Genomic DNA, 16,170 nt, shown 5'->3' with positions numbered 1-16,170 from the left:
GTCAAAACTCGAGTCCCACGTAAAATTCGTATTACCTCTAAATAGGACAAGGAAAAAAGTAAATTGTTTTTATTTCATGAGATTTTATTTTTTTTACGTCACAAATGTTTATTTAGCCTTGGCTGCAGCTTTCTGAGCTTTTAAGACCTTTACCACAATCTTCTGTTCCTCAATCAAGAATGCTCGCACAACCCTGAAAATAGAATAGAGAAAGTCAGTATTTAAAAATTAGGATTTTTGCATTTTATACATTCATAAGATATTCATAAGTTTAAAGAAAATATACCCCTGACTGGTTTTGAAAATTCTTCTACCCTTGAAGCATGGTCTGAGGAACTGATTACCTTGTTGAATGTTTGATCAACTAGCCATTTCCTGCAAGTAGGCCTATAAAACCATCACAACCTGCCTGTAAAACCATCACAACCTGCCTGATGTGACACTTACTGCAAGTAATGAGTGACAAAATTCCACAGGAGTAAGGCAGAACACTTGCACAAGAGATTCAATCAATCAAGGAGAACTAAGTGCTAAACCCACAAGGGTCATACAGCAGTAGATTCATCATCTCATGTTTTGCTCCTTGGAGAAGTGTTCCCCACTTTAGGTAGGTAAACAATATACAAGAGGGCACCGTTCTTAGGACTCAAAGGTTTGTGACCCCCAAACAAGTGAAAATTGCCAATGGGTGAAAAAAAGAGCCTATTTTTATTTTTGAATGAATCTACAACACCTGATAATGTGTTAACACCACATATTAGATGCTCAAAAGCTAGGCATGAAAAATAATAAAAGATAAAGTAAAATAAATACACAGTACACACAATGCTTACCTTAAAATACAGTGTTAAGTCATCCCTTATGCAACTGTTGTATGAAGATGGTGATAAGTGGAAAAATGGTAAAAACACTGAATATAATGAACAATGGCTCAATTGAATTAATTATAATCAGACGAAGCGCTAAACCGACAAGGGTTATACAGTGCTGCTGGGCAGTATGTAGTGCGGAGGTTATAATCAGCTAGGTGGCAAGGGGATCAGAGGTGAGGGAAGAAAAGGGACGCTAAGTGTCATGTCTCGAAGTTCGTATAATAAAGCAGTTGCTGACAAAAAGTCAAAAGGTGCTTGGGAGTCAAATGTGGGGTCATCTGTAAGTAGAGAAGATAAAGTAAGAGTGGCAGGTCGGAAGCAGCATTGGAGGTAAATCCTGCGAGCTCACTGGTAGATTGGGCAATCGACAAGGAAGTGAAGAACTGAAATAGGGACCTGACAAGCCTCACAGAGAGGAACAGGGCATCTATCCATGAGATACCCATGGGTAAGGTGTGTATGATCAATGCAGAACCGGGAAAGCACAGTTTCCCGAGAAGGGCAACGGTGGTAGGAAGATGGCCACAAACCTAAAAGCGGTTTAATCCTTTCAGGGTTTCGGCCATACTAGTACAGCTTACGCACCAGGGTTTTTGACGTACTAGTACGCCTAAATATAATGATGGTGATTTTGGTAGACTGTAGAGCGGTGTTAATGATATACTTCTTCGGAGGCTTCTTACTTTATTGTTAAGTAGTGGTGGGTTACACAGGCTTGTGTGTTTGTGCCCATGGCCCGGGCAGGGCCATGCCACGAGAGAGAGCTGGGAGGCCTTGTGTCTTGATGCCAGGCCGCTGTGTGAGTGAGAGCGAGGCAAGTCTGGGCATACTGAAGTGGCAAGGCCTATAGGTGGCAGCACTTGAGTGGCGCGAAATATGAACTAAGCTGGCAGACAGCATGGGCTGTCTGTGCAGACAGTACAGGCTGTCTACATACGCTCGGCCACCTACCGCGCGTCGTCCCGACGCGACAATACTGGTAGTAAAAGAAACTCGGTCTCTCTCTCGTTGGAACAGGGCACAGAACACAAAATAAAAACATATATATACATATGGACATGGAAAAAAAAAAACTTCCTACAGGGAGGGAAGAAAAAAACATGTGGGGTGTGCTAAACATCATGGTCAAAGGCAGTGAGCATCGAAGTGTATCACTGCACGCCTTCCTGCGTCTGGACAGATACTGCAACACGGGAGACATCGCTGCGGCTGAGCTGTGACGTAACAGGGTACGGTCTCCTCTGGAACGGTGAAGCAGACATCGTAGGAGTCGCTGCAGGTTTTCACTCAACCTAGGGCACGACATGCTGGTGCCCTCGAGTGAGGCGTCGACAAAACTCGGCAACTGGGCAGGACTTCTGACAAGCGACTCAGGAGGACACTTCTCGACTGGTACTGTCGCTGGGCTGTCACTGCCGGCGAGCGTGGAGCGAGTTGTGGAGCGAGTCGTGGCAGAGATGACTGGGCGAAACATCTGGGAGTCGTAACATCATACACCAGACTGCAGTGAGAGAGCTAGCAGTCAAAGTGACATCTTCTTTGTGCAGGCTGCTCACTGAAGCTTGTGACACGAGGCTGACACAGCGCCTGCCGACAGGCCTGGCTGCGGCTTGACGAGTATCATCTCTCGACAGTTGGAGTTATAGCAGAGGTTAGTCTAAGCGTCCCCAGACTTGTTTCTCTACATATAACTGCACTCTGAAGGTCTGGAGGTGAAGTGAAACAAATCTCGATGGGAATCGTAGCAGGTACGATTCTGCAGAACAACACGAGCGACGAGCATAAAAGCTTTCTGTACAAGAGGGCTCATACGCTCAGGGCTGAGTAATCAGCTGTCAAACACACTGGTCACGGGTGACTTAGTGGTACAACTCAAGGGTCTGGCTGGGCCAGACCTCACTGGACACACGAAACTTGAAAAACACACCGCTGTACATACGGTACAACATGGCTTAACTAGCAAATGATGCTTTTCTGTGCACAAAACTGACACTAAGACATATACTAAAATGTGAGAACACTGACTAAGAGGAATTAATTAACACACGACATATATCTTCTCTCAATACTGAAATAATTACTAGAACACTCGATGTGACATCATGTGATGTCAGGCGTGATGTCGCAAGGTGACGTCAGCAGCAGTGACGTCAACAGACATCTCGAGGTGACGTCAGGCAGACATCGTGAGGTGACGTCAGGCAGACATCGCGAGGTGACGTCAGCAGACATCGTGACGTCATGAAGTCGGGCAGCATCGTGGGTGGCGTCGATGTGATGCGGGCAGCAGACCACAGTATGAGGCCTTGGGACATCTGGTAACTCACGTGGCTTTGTAGGTCTACGTGACATCGGCCACACCCAACGTGGTGTCGTAATCCACGTAGCTTCGAGTGGCCTCGGGCACTCGGATACACAGCACTGGCAATGAATTCATACGAAAAACAGCAGAAAACACAGCAGAGGGAGTGGGCAGTGGTGAGTGGTGTATGGTAGGCTAGCGGCGAGGAGCGTGCGTGTGTATGGCAGGGCGGGCATGGGCAAGGTGAGGAACAGCCACTTCCTCTCCTCTCCTCCCCCACCCACAAACACGTGGAGAAGCTCACACTGGACGCAGAAATCACCACAAAACTCACCTCTGGCTTGCTGAAACAGCTGTGCTGAGCTGAACAACAACAACAGCAACATACAAGTGACGCTGAACACGTGACTTGAGAAACAGCGTGGGGTCACTGGGACGCTGTAGCGTGGGGTCACTGTGACGCCACTCACATTTCTCGGAGAATTTCGATAAATTTCGGCTGGATCCTGCTTGTACCTGTGTCTGGATGCTCAAACGTGCAGACACGACATCAGGATAACTCGTTGAGAGACGGATGCTTCTTGTGTAGGGTGATGAAGTGAAGATGACTTCATACCTCTTCCTTCCTCGCGGGGCAAACACAACTGCTGCAAGCACCGCTGTCCCCATTTATAATGATGGTGATTTTGGTAGACTGTAGAGCGGTGTTAATGATATACTTCTTCGGAGGCTTCTTACTTTATTGTTAAGTAGTGGTGGGTTACACAGGCTTGTGTGTTTGTGCCCATGGCCCGGGCAGGGCCATGCCACGAGAGAGCGCTGGGAGGCCTTGTGTCTTGATGCCAGGCCGCTGTGTGAGTGAGAGCGAGGCAAGTCTGGGCATCAAGACACAAGTAACTCCCAGCTCTCTCTCGTGGCATGGCCCTGCCCGGGCCATGGGCACAAACACACAAGCCTGTGTAACCCACCACTACTTAACAATAAAGTAAGAAGCCTCCGAAGAAGTATATCATTTAACTACCCGCTCTACAGCTACCAAACAACCCCATTGATATTGGTGGTAATGGTAGATAACTTGACGCGGTACAGTGAATTAGTACCCATTCCTGATAAAACCGCTGAAACGGTCGCTAGTGCTTTCCGTGAGCATGTTGTTCTTCGTCATACTTGCCCACGTGTCCTTCTGTCAGACAATGGGTCTGAGTTTATAAATGGCATAATGCAGGATCTTTGCTCCAGATTCAACACTCTCCAGCACCATTCTCCTGCCTCCTACAGCGTCCCTACGCCCTTCTCAGCTACAAGAAGTAGAGGTGAGGTCGTTAGTGTGTTGGCTTCGTGTGGCTCCACGAGTGACCACGAGGCAGCTCTCGGGTTGGTTTATACCCTAATCAGCGTGTAAACACACCAGCCCTCTATACAGCCTTATCTGCTAGGCAAAGACGTCCTTCTCGCCGTCCATGTGTGTTGTGTTCTTCCCAGTTTCCTCCAAGAAGTTCTACCTGGCTTAGCCACGTGGGAACCCAGTTGGCTTAGCCCCTAAGCCAGCAAAGTTCAGCGTCTACAGCAGCTCGTGACTCATCATAGTGTCTACTACTACTCAGCGCCTACGTATCTCCAGCCAGTGCAGTTTTTTTTTTGTGTTTGCCTGGAGAGAGAGGGAGAGGTATGAAGTCACCTTCATTTCATCACCCTACACAAGAAGCATCCGTCTCTCAACGAGTTATCCTGATGTCGTGTCTGCACGTTTGAGCATCCAGACACAGGTACAAGCAGGATCCAGCCGAAATTTATCGAAATTCTCCGAGAAATGTGAGTGGCGTCACAGTGACCCCACGCTACAGTATCCCACCGCTGCCACCATTTATAATGATGGTGATTTTGGTAGACTGTAGAGCGGTGTTAATGATATACTTCTTCGGAGGCTTCTTACTTTATTGTTAAGTAGTGGTGGGTTACACAGGCTTGTGTGTTTGTGCCCATGGCCCGGGCAGGGCCATGCCACGAGAGAGAGCTGGGAGGCCTTGTGTCTTGATGCCAGGCCGCTGTGTGAGTGAGAGCGAGGCAAGTCTGGGCATACTGAAGTGGCAAGGCCTATAGGTGGCAGCACTTGAGTGGCGCGAAATATGAACTAAGCTGGCAGACAGCATGGGCTGTCTGTGCAGACAGTACAGGCTGTCTACATAAACTCTAGCGCCCTCAAATCTAGTGAGCGAAAGCTAGTAGGCCTACATATGACAGAATGGGTCTATGTGATCAGTGTGCGCAGTATAAAAAAAAATCCTGCAGCACAGTGCATAATGAGAAAAAAAAAAAACTTTGACCGTGTTTTTGGATTAAAACAGCGACTTTGCACTGCATTTTCGTATGGTATTTATTGTTGTATTCTAGTTTTCCTGGTCTCACTTTATAGAATGGAAGACATATTACAGAAATTGAGATGATTTTGACTGGTTTTACAATGAAAAGTACCTTGAAATTGAGCTCAAAGTAGCAGAAATATTCGATTTTTACCAAAGTTCAAAAGTAAACAAATTATGCCAGTGTCCAATACACGTCAACTGGCGAGTCTAATATTCTTTCACAAGTGCGCTGATATTATTTATACCATTTCTACACTAATGCAGCAGTCTGCATAACAGTAAATCTTCTATTTTTTGTAAGAATAAAAACAAAGTGGAAAGCCAAAGAAATACAAGAGGGGCCTGGGGATGTGACTAACGAACAGAGAACTTGTTATTTTAGTGCCAGGAATGTCTTTCTTGTTTATTCTGGACCCTATTCAGAAATTGGCATCTTTTGAAGTTTGTGTGAAATTGGCAAAATTGCTAAATTCTGACCACTTTATTGGATAGTTGAAATCGGTACATGGGTGGTTTGTTGTACTCATTCGATAAGAAAAAATGGAGTTCTAGCGAAATAGTTATGATTTTGTCGACTAGTACACTGGAATTGGCCAAAAATAGAGCTCAAAGTAGGCAAAATCGCTGATGCATAAACATCGTCGAGACCGCTAACTTCACGAGAGCATAAATCCCTAAGTTTTCCATCAAATTTCATACTTTTCGTGTCATTATGATTGGGAAAAGATTCTCTATCTTTTTGTAAGAATTTTTTTTTTTTTTTTTGAAATTTGGGTGACCCTGAGAACAAGTCTCGGAGAAGGCCTGGCGACCCTGAAAGGGTTAATCGAGTGGAATTTGTTACGGTGTATGCCCGATCACTGTTGTTGCCAACAGCAGCGGAGATGGGCAGAGATGACTGGAAAATAGTCCCTGTACGGAATACCCTTATAAGAAACCAGATCATGCACCGCTGACCGCGCAGCAGCATCTGCCTACTCATTGCCCTGCACATCGTGACCAGGGACCCAGCAGAAAACGACATCTTTATTCTTGCTAGCAACACGGCGCAACCATTGTTGAATACGAAGGACTAAAGGATGAGGGGAGTCGAATTATTTAATGGCACTGAGGGAATCCAAAATGATCATGAGCGCAAAGGAGACATACATCTAATACGAAGAAGCACTATGACGATGGCATACAATGCTACTGTAAAAACACTAGACGAGTCCATCAAGTGGCCTCGGACAACGTCATAAGGGAAAACTGCCGTGAACCCCACACCATCAGCAGATTCAGAACCATCTGTATACACAGCAATGGCATGAGCACATGACCGGAAGTGCTCGAGCAAGAGTGAGTAGCAGGCGGAGGTAAGAAAGCTTTGGCGCACGGTACTGGGGGGGCGGGGGCAGACATTAACTGTCGGAACTTCCCAGGGGGGAAGGGAAAAAACCAGACGCTAAATGAACGTACAAGGGGGATTAACTGGAGACCAGAGTGAGTGAATGCGAAGAGAAAACGGTCGGAGTAGGCAGGGGCATCGAACAAACAGTGGGTTCCTACTAATGTCCGAGACTAATCTATATGTGGAAGGAACACCAAGATCATGAGTGCAAACAAAATAACGAAGACAATGAGCATCACGACGATCAGCCAGGGAAGGAACATTTGCCTCTGCATAGAGGCTTTCAACAGGGGATGAAAGAGAGGCACCAAGGAACAGATGAAGGCTTTGGCGATGAATGGGATCTTAGAGTTGCGGGAGAGGCCGCAGAATAGACTTGGTCACTGTAATCTAGCTTGGACAAGACTATGGTGGAGTGTGACAATCTGCTCCCCATGAACGATGTGCGAGAACTTTAAGACACTACCAGTGGTATAAGATACGAAAGGATGTTGCACAAATGTTGCACATGGGTTATTATCGAGGTTTTTGATATTTTCTCTACCACTTGTGGACACATCCATCTCAAAGCCACTAAACTCTGGGTCAACATCACTTTCCTCTTAAAAGGGGTGTTAATACGACATGACATCAGTGAATCCCTGGTGTTTGCCATGCTATTTGCTCTAGCTGGCACTCAATTGAACTGGTGCTCCCACAAGGTACTAAGTGGTCCCAGATTTTTTTAATACTGCACACACACAGAGTGTTAAGACTCATTCTATACTGACCAGGCATCTCAGGCCAATCATGCCAAATTTGGAGGCAGGAAAAATAAAAAGTAGATCTACATTTGAAGTATTTGCGGTACAAACGTAGATCTACATTTGGACGGTTTAAGGGTTAATCAATACTAATGTATAATTACAATGAAAAAATTATATAACAGACTGCCTCACTTACCTCTCACGGACACACTTGTGGCACAGGTTTCCTCCATATGCACGAGTTACCCTCTTCACGCGCTTTGATAAACGATGAAGCTTATTAGGTCTGGCAACCACAATACCAGGTAACTTAATCTTACAGTTTCCACAAGCAGGAGGCTTACCAGGCTTTTTCTTATACTGATACACAAGACGACCTCCAGGAGTCTTCACACTAAAAAAGAAAAATGTTAAGTAAAAAATTAAGATAAATAAATGTAATACTATTACACTTAGGAGAGTAAAGTCTTAAATATGGGGGCAAAGCTGTTCAACTGCCTCCCAGCAGATATAAAGAGGGATTACAAACAGAACCCTGGCTGTTTTCAAGAACAAGCTGGACAGGCACTTAGTACCTGACCACCGGGTTGTGGTTCATAAGTCGATTTATGTATGGCCAACAGTAACAGCCTGGATGATCAGGCCCTGATTCACCAAGAGGCCTAGTCACAGACCAGGTAGTTGGGGTACCAACCCCCAAAACTGCCTTCTGGTATACTCAAGATAAAACTGGACAAGTATCTTCACCAGGCACCAGATCAACCAGGCTGTGATGGATGTGTGGGCCAGCAGGCCATCAGCAACAGCCTGGTTGACCAGGATAGCACCAGATGAGCCTGGTCCATGGTAGGGCACCGGCAGTAGAAAGACTCTCGAAACTCAAAGGCATAACCCTCCACACATACACCTCTATGTACATTAACAGACTGTGAACAAAATTTGCTGGATCAACTGATTTGGAAGCAACAGACAAGTCTGTTGGTTATCGAGTTGTTCACTGTAACACTAGAAGGTGGTTTTACTTCTCAAGGAGGAAAGCAAGAAACTGAAAATTTACGTGGATAAGTATAACAATGAATGTGAGATGACTGGAGTTAATAAAAACAGGTTACTAGCAGTGAGGAGCAGGCTGGCACCAGTAACAAGTGGGAAGCAGTAGGTATTAAAGGGAGAAACATCCAAATGAGGACAGTTAATAAAAGGAGCAAATCCAATGGTAAGAAATCACTTTTCTGTTCTAAGAGACAAATGTACTTCTATGGTCACTGAGGATAAAAATATTAACTACTCTGCTAATAAACAATGATATTACTGCACGCCTATCCTATTTATGTTCACAACCATGAATATTCTTTATATTGAATGATGTGTTATTACGTATCAGGTGGACACAATAAACCCATAGGGGTCATACAAACTATTAGGAATGGGAAGCAATTGGATTCAAACCAAGACAAAAAAAAAAAAGTTAGGTTCAATTCCTTGGATCAAGCATCCCTCACTGGCATAAAACTAACACCTTTGAGGGGTATATGATAAACTTGTATAATTATTACACATCAACAAAATATGACGAAGTTTATCAGTAATAATATGTGCAACAGTTGGATGTCTTTATTCATGAAAAGTTTCGCCTACACAGTTGCACAAATTATTACACCTAGTAACATGTGTAAATTACCTAGGCTTCTAATACCCCAACTACTTTTGATTGTCATTGTTGTATTCAACGACCATTCTACCTCATAGTCTTAATTGTGTTACCACATCACTGTTCTATCTTATTCTATTATAAACTAACCATAACTTGTCCTCAATAATTTTACCTCACTTTAAGAAATACTCAATTGCTCAATTTTATTCTAAAATCCCTATTATTGCCCAATTTTGCTTTAAACTATATTGACCAAACTTATTGTAAACTTCTTTTATTGACCATTTTTATTCTATACTTTTTTAAACTAGTATTTTCAACTACAACTTTTATATTATCCTGTTTACCATCTTACTAGCATATTATAACCAAGTCATTGCCATTTTTATTTTTATAATTTTTTTTATTATTCTTTTGCTACCTTAACTTGTGTATTTTATCCTGTCAATTTAAATCTAGTTATACTCTAATTCTTGTAAACAACTTATATAAGACCTTAGTGCAATTACAATTGAGAGTCTTGTGCCTTTTTTATATTATTAGATTAAACTCAGTTGTACTATAGCTCATTCTAGCTCAATACATAGTCAATACCAAATTCATTATATTAGACCATAGTGCAATTACTAGTGAGAGACTGGTGCTATTTTTAATTTGTATTTTTATATTATTAGATTAAACCTAGTTGTACTATAGCTCATTCTAGCTCAAAACAGACTCCACAAAAGTCATTATATTAGACCTTAGTGCAATTACAAGTGAGAGTCTTGTTCTATTTTTAATTTGTATTTTTATATTACTAGTTTATACCTAGCTGTACTTTAGTTCATTCCAGCACAACACATAGACAACATCAACTTCATTATGTGTATTAGTGACTATACTCTATATGACCAAAATACTCTAGCTATATACTTGTCCAAACTTCCCACCACTACAGATATCAGTACACGTACTAGAACTCAACACACAACTCAGGATATAAATAACCATAATTTAAACCTAGAAGATGATTGATCACGTTGACCCTGATCTAAACCTCCATAATCTGACACCCAATCAAAACCTATTGGAAACTAACTGCCTTTATTACACAGCATCACAAGCCAGCACTATCCTAAACAATGCTAAAAGTCTATCAGTACTTAACTACAACATCAGGTCCTTAAGCAAACACTATGATGACCTCCTGGCACTCCTTGAATAACTAAAGACACCCTTCTCCTGCATTATTCTTACCGAGACCTAGCTTAAGCAGGACACAATAGATATCTACCCTCTACCAGGATACACAGCAATTCACAACTGCAGACCAAACCAAGTTGAGGGTGGTATTGCAATCTATTACTCTAACCAATTATCTTGTATTAGCACCACTTGCTTTAGTGATGAATATGGGGAATACATTTTTCCCAATTTTACTGTAAAAAACCTTAAGACACCTATAACAATCAGTGCCATTTACCGGATACCTCACACAAACATCCCAAATTTCAGTGAGAAATTAAAGTCACTAATAACAAACCGACAAATGAATAAGCACCACCTTCTCTTAGCTTGAGACTTCAACATCAACCTTGGCCTACTAGATGATCAGCCTGTAACTGATTTCATCAACAATATGAACAACACACTTCTCATACCAACAATAACTAAACCAACCAGGCTCACTGAGACAAGTGCAACCATAATAGAGTACATATGGACCAATATACTAGCCCCCCTTAAATCAGGGATAATCACAGATAGCATTACAGACCACTACCCTACCTTCCTCCTGACAAACATTAGTAAACCACCACTTGAATACAACAAAGTCTCATTTAGACTCCATGACGAGGCCTCAATAAGGAAGTTCACAGCTGACCTAGAGACTGTTGACTGGCCTACAGAATTCTCCAAGGCCAATGGTATTGACGACTGGACAGACATTTTTCTTAACAAATTACTTAGACTATACAACAAACATTGTCCTATAAAAACGAAACAGATCACAAACAAACGGCTTGGTTGCCCATGGCTAACCAGCACCATTCTGAAATCCATTGACAAGAAACACCAATATGAAAAGCAATATAGACAGGGCTTAATACACAAAGATATTCTTAAACATTATTTATCAGTTCTCACCAAAGTAATAAAGAAAGCCAAACAACTATACTACTACAGTAGATTCACAGGCACTAGAGGAGATATAAAAAAGACCTGGAAAACACTCTCAGATTCTAGGGACCCACAAACTGAAAAAAAAAAAACAAGAATATTGTCCTAACTAAACCTAATGAAACACCACTACGTCCCACTGACACAGCTAACAAAATAAACGACTTCTTCTCAACCATAGGATCTAATCTCGCCAATAAAATCCCACATACCAATGCCCATGCAGGGGACTACCTAGATGGGAATTTCCCAAATTCCTTCTATCTTGCACCAACTGAGCCCATGGAAGTCATCGAGATTATAAAGGCACTTAAAAATAACTCAGGGAATCTGTCTCATGTCCCACCATTACTGTACAAGCGAGCGGCATATGTCCTTTCGCATGCTATTTCATTACTTTTTAACGTCACTAGAAACTAGCACCTTCCTAAAACTACTCAAGATGGCAAGGGTTACACCAATACATAAAGGTGGTGACCCTACAGACTTAAACAACTATAAGCCAATATCAAACTTACCATTGCTATCCAAAATCTTTGAGAAACTCATGCACAGGAGACTATATTCATTTATAACGGCACAAAACATACTCAACCCCTGCCAATTTGGATTCAGGAAAAATAAAAGCACTAATGATGCAATCATAAAAATGCTAGATCTGCTTTACACAGCATTGGAAAATAAGGAATATCCACTAGGAATTTTTATTGACCTAAGAAAAGCTTTTGACAGAGAAGACCACGACATCCTACTCCACAAACTTGACCATTACGGTATAAAAGGCCATGCGCTTGCTTATTTCAAATCTTACCTTACTAATAGGTATCAGTATGTCACCATTAACCCTTTGACTGTTTTTGACGTATAAATACGTCTTGCGAGCCAATGTTTCTGACGTATATATACTCAATAATTCTAGCGGCTTCAAATCAAGCGGGAGAAAGCTGGTAGGCCCACATGTGAGAGAATGGGTCTGTGTGGTCAGTATGCACCACATAAAAAAAATCCTGCAGCACACATTGCGTAATGAGAAAAAAAAACTGATCGTTTTTTTGGAATAAAACGCCGACTTTGAGGTGTATTTTCGTATAATATTTATCATTGTATTCGCGTTTTCATGGTCTTAGGTGATAAAATGGAAAACATATTACAGAAATAGAGATGATTTTCATTACTTTGACGATGAAAACGACCTTGAAACTGAGCTCAAAGTAGCGGAAATGTTCGATTTTTACCAATGTTCAGGAGTAAATAAATCATGCCACACGTCCAATACACGTCAACTGGGGAGTCGAATATTCTTTCACTAGTGCACTGATATTATTTATACCATTTTTACAATAATGCAGTAGTCTGCATAACAGTAAATTTTGTATTTTTTTGTATGAGTAAAAAATCAAAATAGAAAGCAATAATAATTTAAGAGGGGCCTAGAGATGTGACTAATGAACAGTGCATATGTTATTTTAGTGCCACGAATGTCTACCTTGTTTATTCTGGACCCTATTTTGAAATTTGCACCTTTTTTAGTTTGCGTGAAATTGGCCAATTGGCCTATTTCTGACCACCATATTGGGTAGTCCAAATTAGTAAATGGAAGGTTTCTTGTACTCAGCTGATAGATAAAATGGAGTTCTAAAGAAATAGCTATGAGTTTGGTCAACTGGAACAATGGAATTGGCTGAAAATAGGGCTCAAAGTCGGCGAAATCGCCGATACGCATATGTCGCCGAGACCGCTAACTTCACGGGAGCATAATTCCATGAGTTTTCGACCAAATTTCGAACTTTTGGTGTCATTACCATCGGGAAAAGATTCTCTATCATTTCATAAGAAAAAATAATTTTTTTTTTCAAAAAATTGAGCGACATAGAATGACAGTTTCAGAGAGGGGCCTGAAACAGTCAAAGGGTTAAAGACACAGCATCAACAACACGGCCACTTGATACTGGAGTTCCGCAGGGAAGTGTCCTTGGTCCCCTGCTCTTCCTCATATACATCAGTGATCTTCCAAACGTATCCCAACACCTGAAACCCATTCTCTTTGCTGACGACACGACTTATGTCATCTCTCACCCTAATCTTGCCACCCTCAACACCATTGTTAACGAGGAGCTGATCAAAATATCGACTTGGATGACAGCCAATAAACTTACGCTTAACAAAACCTACTATATTATGTTTGGTAGCAGAGCAGGGGATGCACAAATTAACATTAAGATAGACAACACTCTAATTACCAGACATAATGAGGGCAAATTCCTAGGCCTATACCTTGACAACAACCTGAATTTCAGCACCCATATCCAACACATAACCAAAAAAGTATCCAAAACGGTTGGGATCCTCTCCAAGATACGATACTACATGCCGCAAAATGCCCTTCTCACACTATACCACTCATTTATCCATACCTCACCTATGCTATTTGTGCTTGGGGATCAACTGCAGTAACACACCTAAAGCCAATAATAACCCAACAAAAAGCTGCAGTAAGAATAATCACTAAATCCCATCCCTGGCAACACCCCCCCCCACCTCTTCATAGATCTAAACTTACTCCCTGTTCAGTACATCCACACTTACTACTGTGCAATCTACATCTACAGGACCTTAAACTCCAATATCAACCTTGACCTAAAACGCTTTCTTGATAGTTGTGACAGAACCCACAGGCATAACACCAGACACAAACATCTCTACAACATTCCCCGTGTCCGACTAAACCTTTACAAAAATTCAATGTATGTCGAAGGCCCTAAAATCTGGAACACCCTACCTGAGAACTCTAGAACTGCAGACACATTCATCACCTTCAAAACTACCATTAGAAAACATCTTATCTCCCTGATACACCCCATCAACTAACTACACGAATACCACCTGGTGGTTCACACTTATACTCACTCACCCATTTGACCATAAACAGAAATATTAATCTCAATCTTAAAATAATGAATCCTGTGATATTCCAATACTGAAACTATGTACTGTGCCAAAACAAAAGCATTCACATTGCTAAACTCACAAATTAGAATTTAGTCACTTAGCCATAATACCAACTTACCTCATAATTTGTAATATTTTAAAATTAAGAATTAAACTAAGTCTGCCCGAAATGCCTAGCCATGCTAGGTGTTCTAGTGGTACACTCTGTAATTATTATTTTACTACATGAAAACCACACAATAACCAAATTCTGTAAACTCAGCATTGTAATCCTTATAGAGAATAAACTTTGAATTTGAATTTGGGAAGTATACCCCTCAAGGAAGGTTCCTTGATGTTGGTGAGGGGCTCTTGACTTGGGGAATTGGATCTGTGCTCCAGTTCCCCGGATTAATCCTGAATGCTTTCCACATCCCCCCCCCAGGCGCTGTATAATCCTCCGGGTTTAGCGCTTCCCCCTTGATTATAATAATTATAATAATAATTTGTGAAGTATACAATGTGTAGAAGCCTACTATTGTGAAGGCGAAAGTTTCAGCAAAGTCAACTGTTGCACGTGTCTTACTGCTCAACTTCCCGGTATTTTATACCATTTACAATATAGAATTTATCACAAGGATGCGAAGTGTACAGCCTAGGCAATAACATTAAAAGTTTTATAGTAAATTCGTGTTATTCGTTACCATATTATTCAGTTTAACACAAATAAATTGTGTAAGTATAAAAATCACTAGAAGTAATAGTGAAACTTGCACAAATAACCCGAACGTAGGAGACAAACTAATGACGTTTCGGTCTGACTTGGAACATTAGTTACTAGTTAACTGTAAAGCCGAAGTGAAACGTCGTCAAAAGTTTATCTCCTACGTGGAGATTATTTGTGTTTTGTTCCAGCCATGGTACTGTGCCTTTTTATTCTTTAGCGAAACTTACATTTTTCTCCTGTTACTGGGAGTGTTGTAGGACAACCTCCTACGGTACGTTAGCCTCACCATTTTTTACCTGTAAATAAATATTCCGGCATTACACAGCATTCTTACACATTAAATACACATCACTACTATTTTAAGAACAATTTATCATTCACATTTGACTAGATACTAGCAGTATACGGCGGATGACGGCAGATAAACGTAGCGTTCTTGATACCTTGTTGTTGATGATGGTGGAGATGCGGGAAGGAGCGTAATGGTGACGACCATCAACATAAACATTACGTACATTGTTTCAACGGCATCACATTGTCAACCATTTATTGTAATTATTATAATCAAGGTAAGCATTCGACACGAAAGGGTCATACAGCGACATTAATTATCATATTTCACGCAATTATTTGAAAATGTAAATCTTTATTTAATGTTAATGTAAATAACTTTATCTTATTCCTATTATATCTCACTTTTTTGTAAATGATTTTCACACAGTTGAGTTACTTGACTGTTTTAGCTTTTAAGGTTTAATTCATAAGATATGACAACGACCCCAATGGAAAAAGGTCACTTTATTTGACCTTTTTTTTTGGGGGGCTTACCCTAGGTAATTGTGTGTAATTACCTAGATAATTACCTAGGATAGCCTAACAGTCAATTATGTGATTTATTCTGACTCGAGGCCTTGTGTTATCAGTATTTTTATTCTTACGTAGGCATAAAATATGACAGTCTTATTCTATATCCTTTTGAGCTCATCTATTTGCATTGTTACAGCAGCGGGGAACCAGCGTGTAGC

General features: G+C 41.5%; 1 protein-coding gene across 1 annotated transcript; it reads right to left on the bottom strand.

Annotated features, from left to right (window-relative positions):
• Positions 1-63: 63 nt before the first annotated feature.
• On the bottom strand, positions 64-15,661 carry LOC128697527 (large ribosomal subunit protein eL34). The gene is made up of 4 exons (XM_053789293.2): positions 15,589-15,661; positions 15,373-15,441; positions 7,870-8,067; positions 64-193 (listed from the first exon to the last, which is right to left on the bottom strand). The coding sequence occupies exons 2-4, from the start codon at positions 15,432-15,434 to the stop codon at positions 109-111; spliced, it is 345 nt and encodes a 114-aa protein (XP_053645268.1). The 5' UTR covers positions 15,435-15,441; positions 15,589-15,661; the 3' UTR covers positions 64-108.
• Between the last annotated feature and the right edge of the window lie 509 nt (positions 15,662-16,170).

The sequence above is a fragment of the Cherax quadricarinatus genome, chromosome 44 (genome assembly GCF_038502225.1).
Source record: "Cherax quadricarinatus isolate ZL_2023a chromosome 44, ASM3850222v1, whole genome shotgun sequence".
Lineage (NCBI taxonomy): Eukaryota > Metazoa > Arthropoda > Malacostraca > Decapoda > Parastacidae > Cherax > Cherax quadricarinatus.
This window is presented reverse-complemented; position numbering and strand designations above follow the sequence as displayed.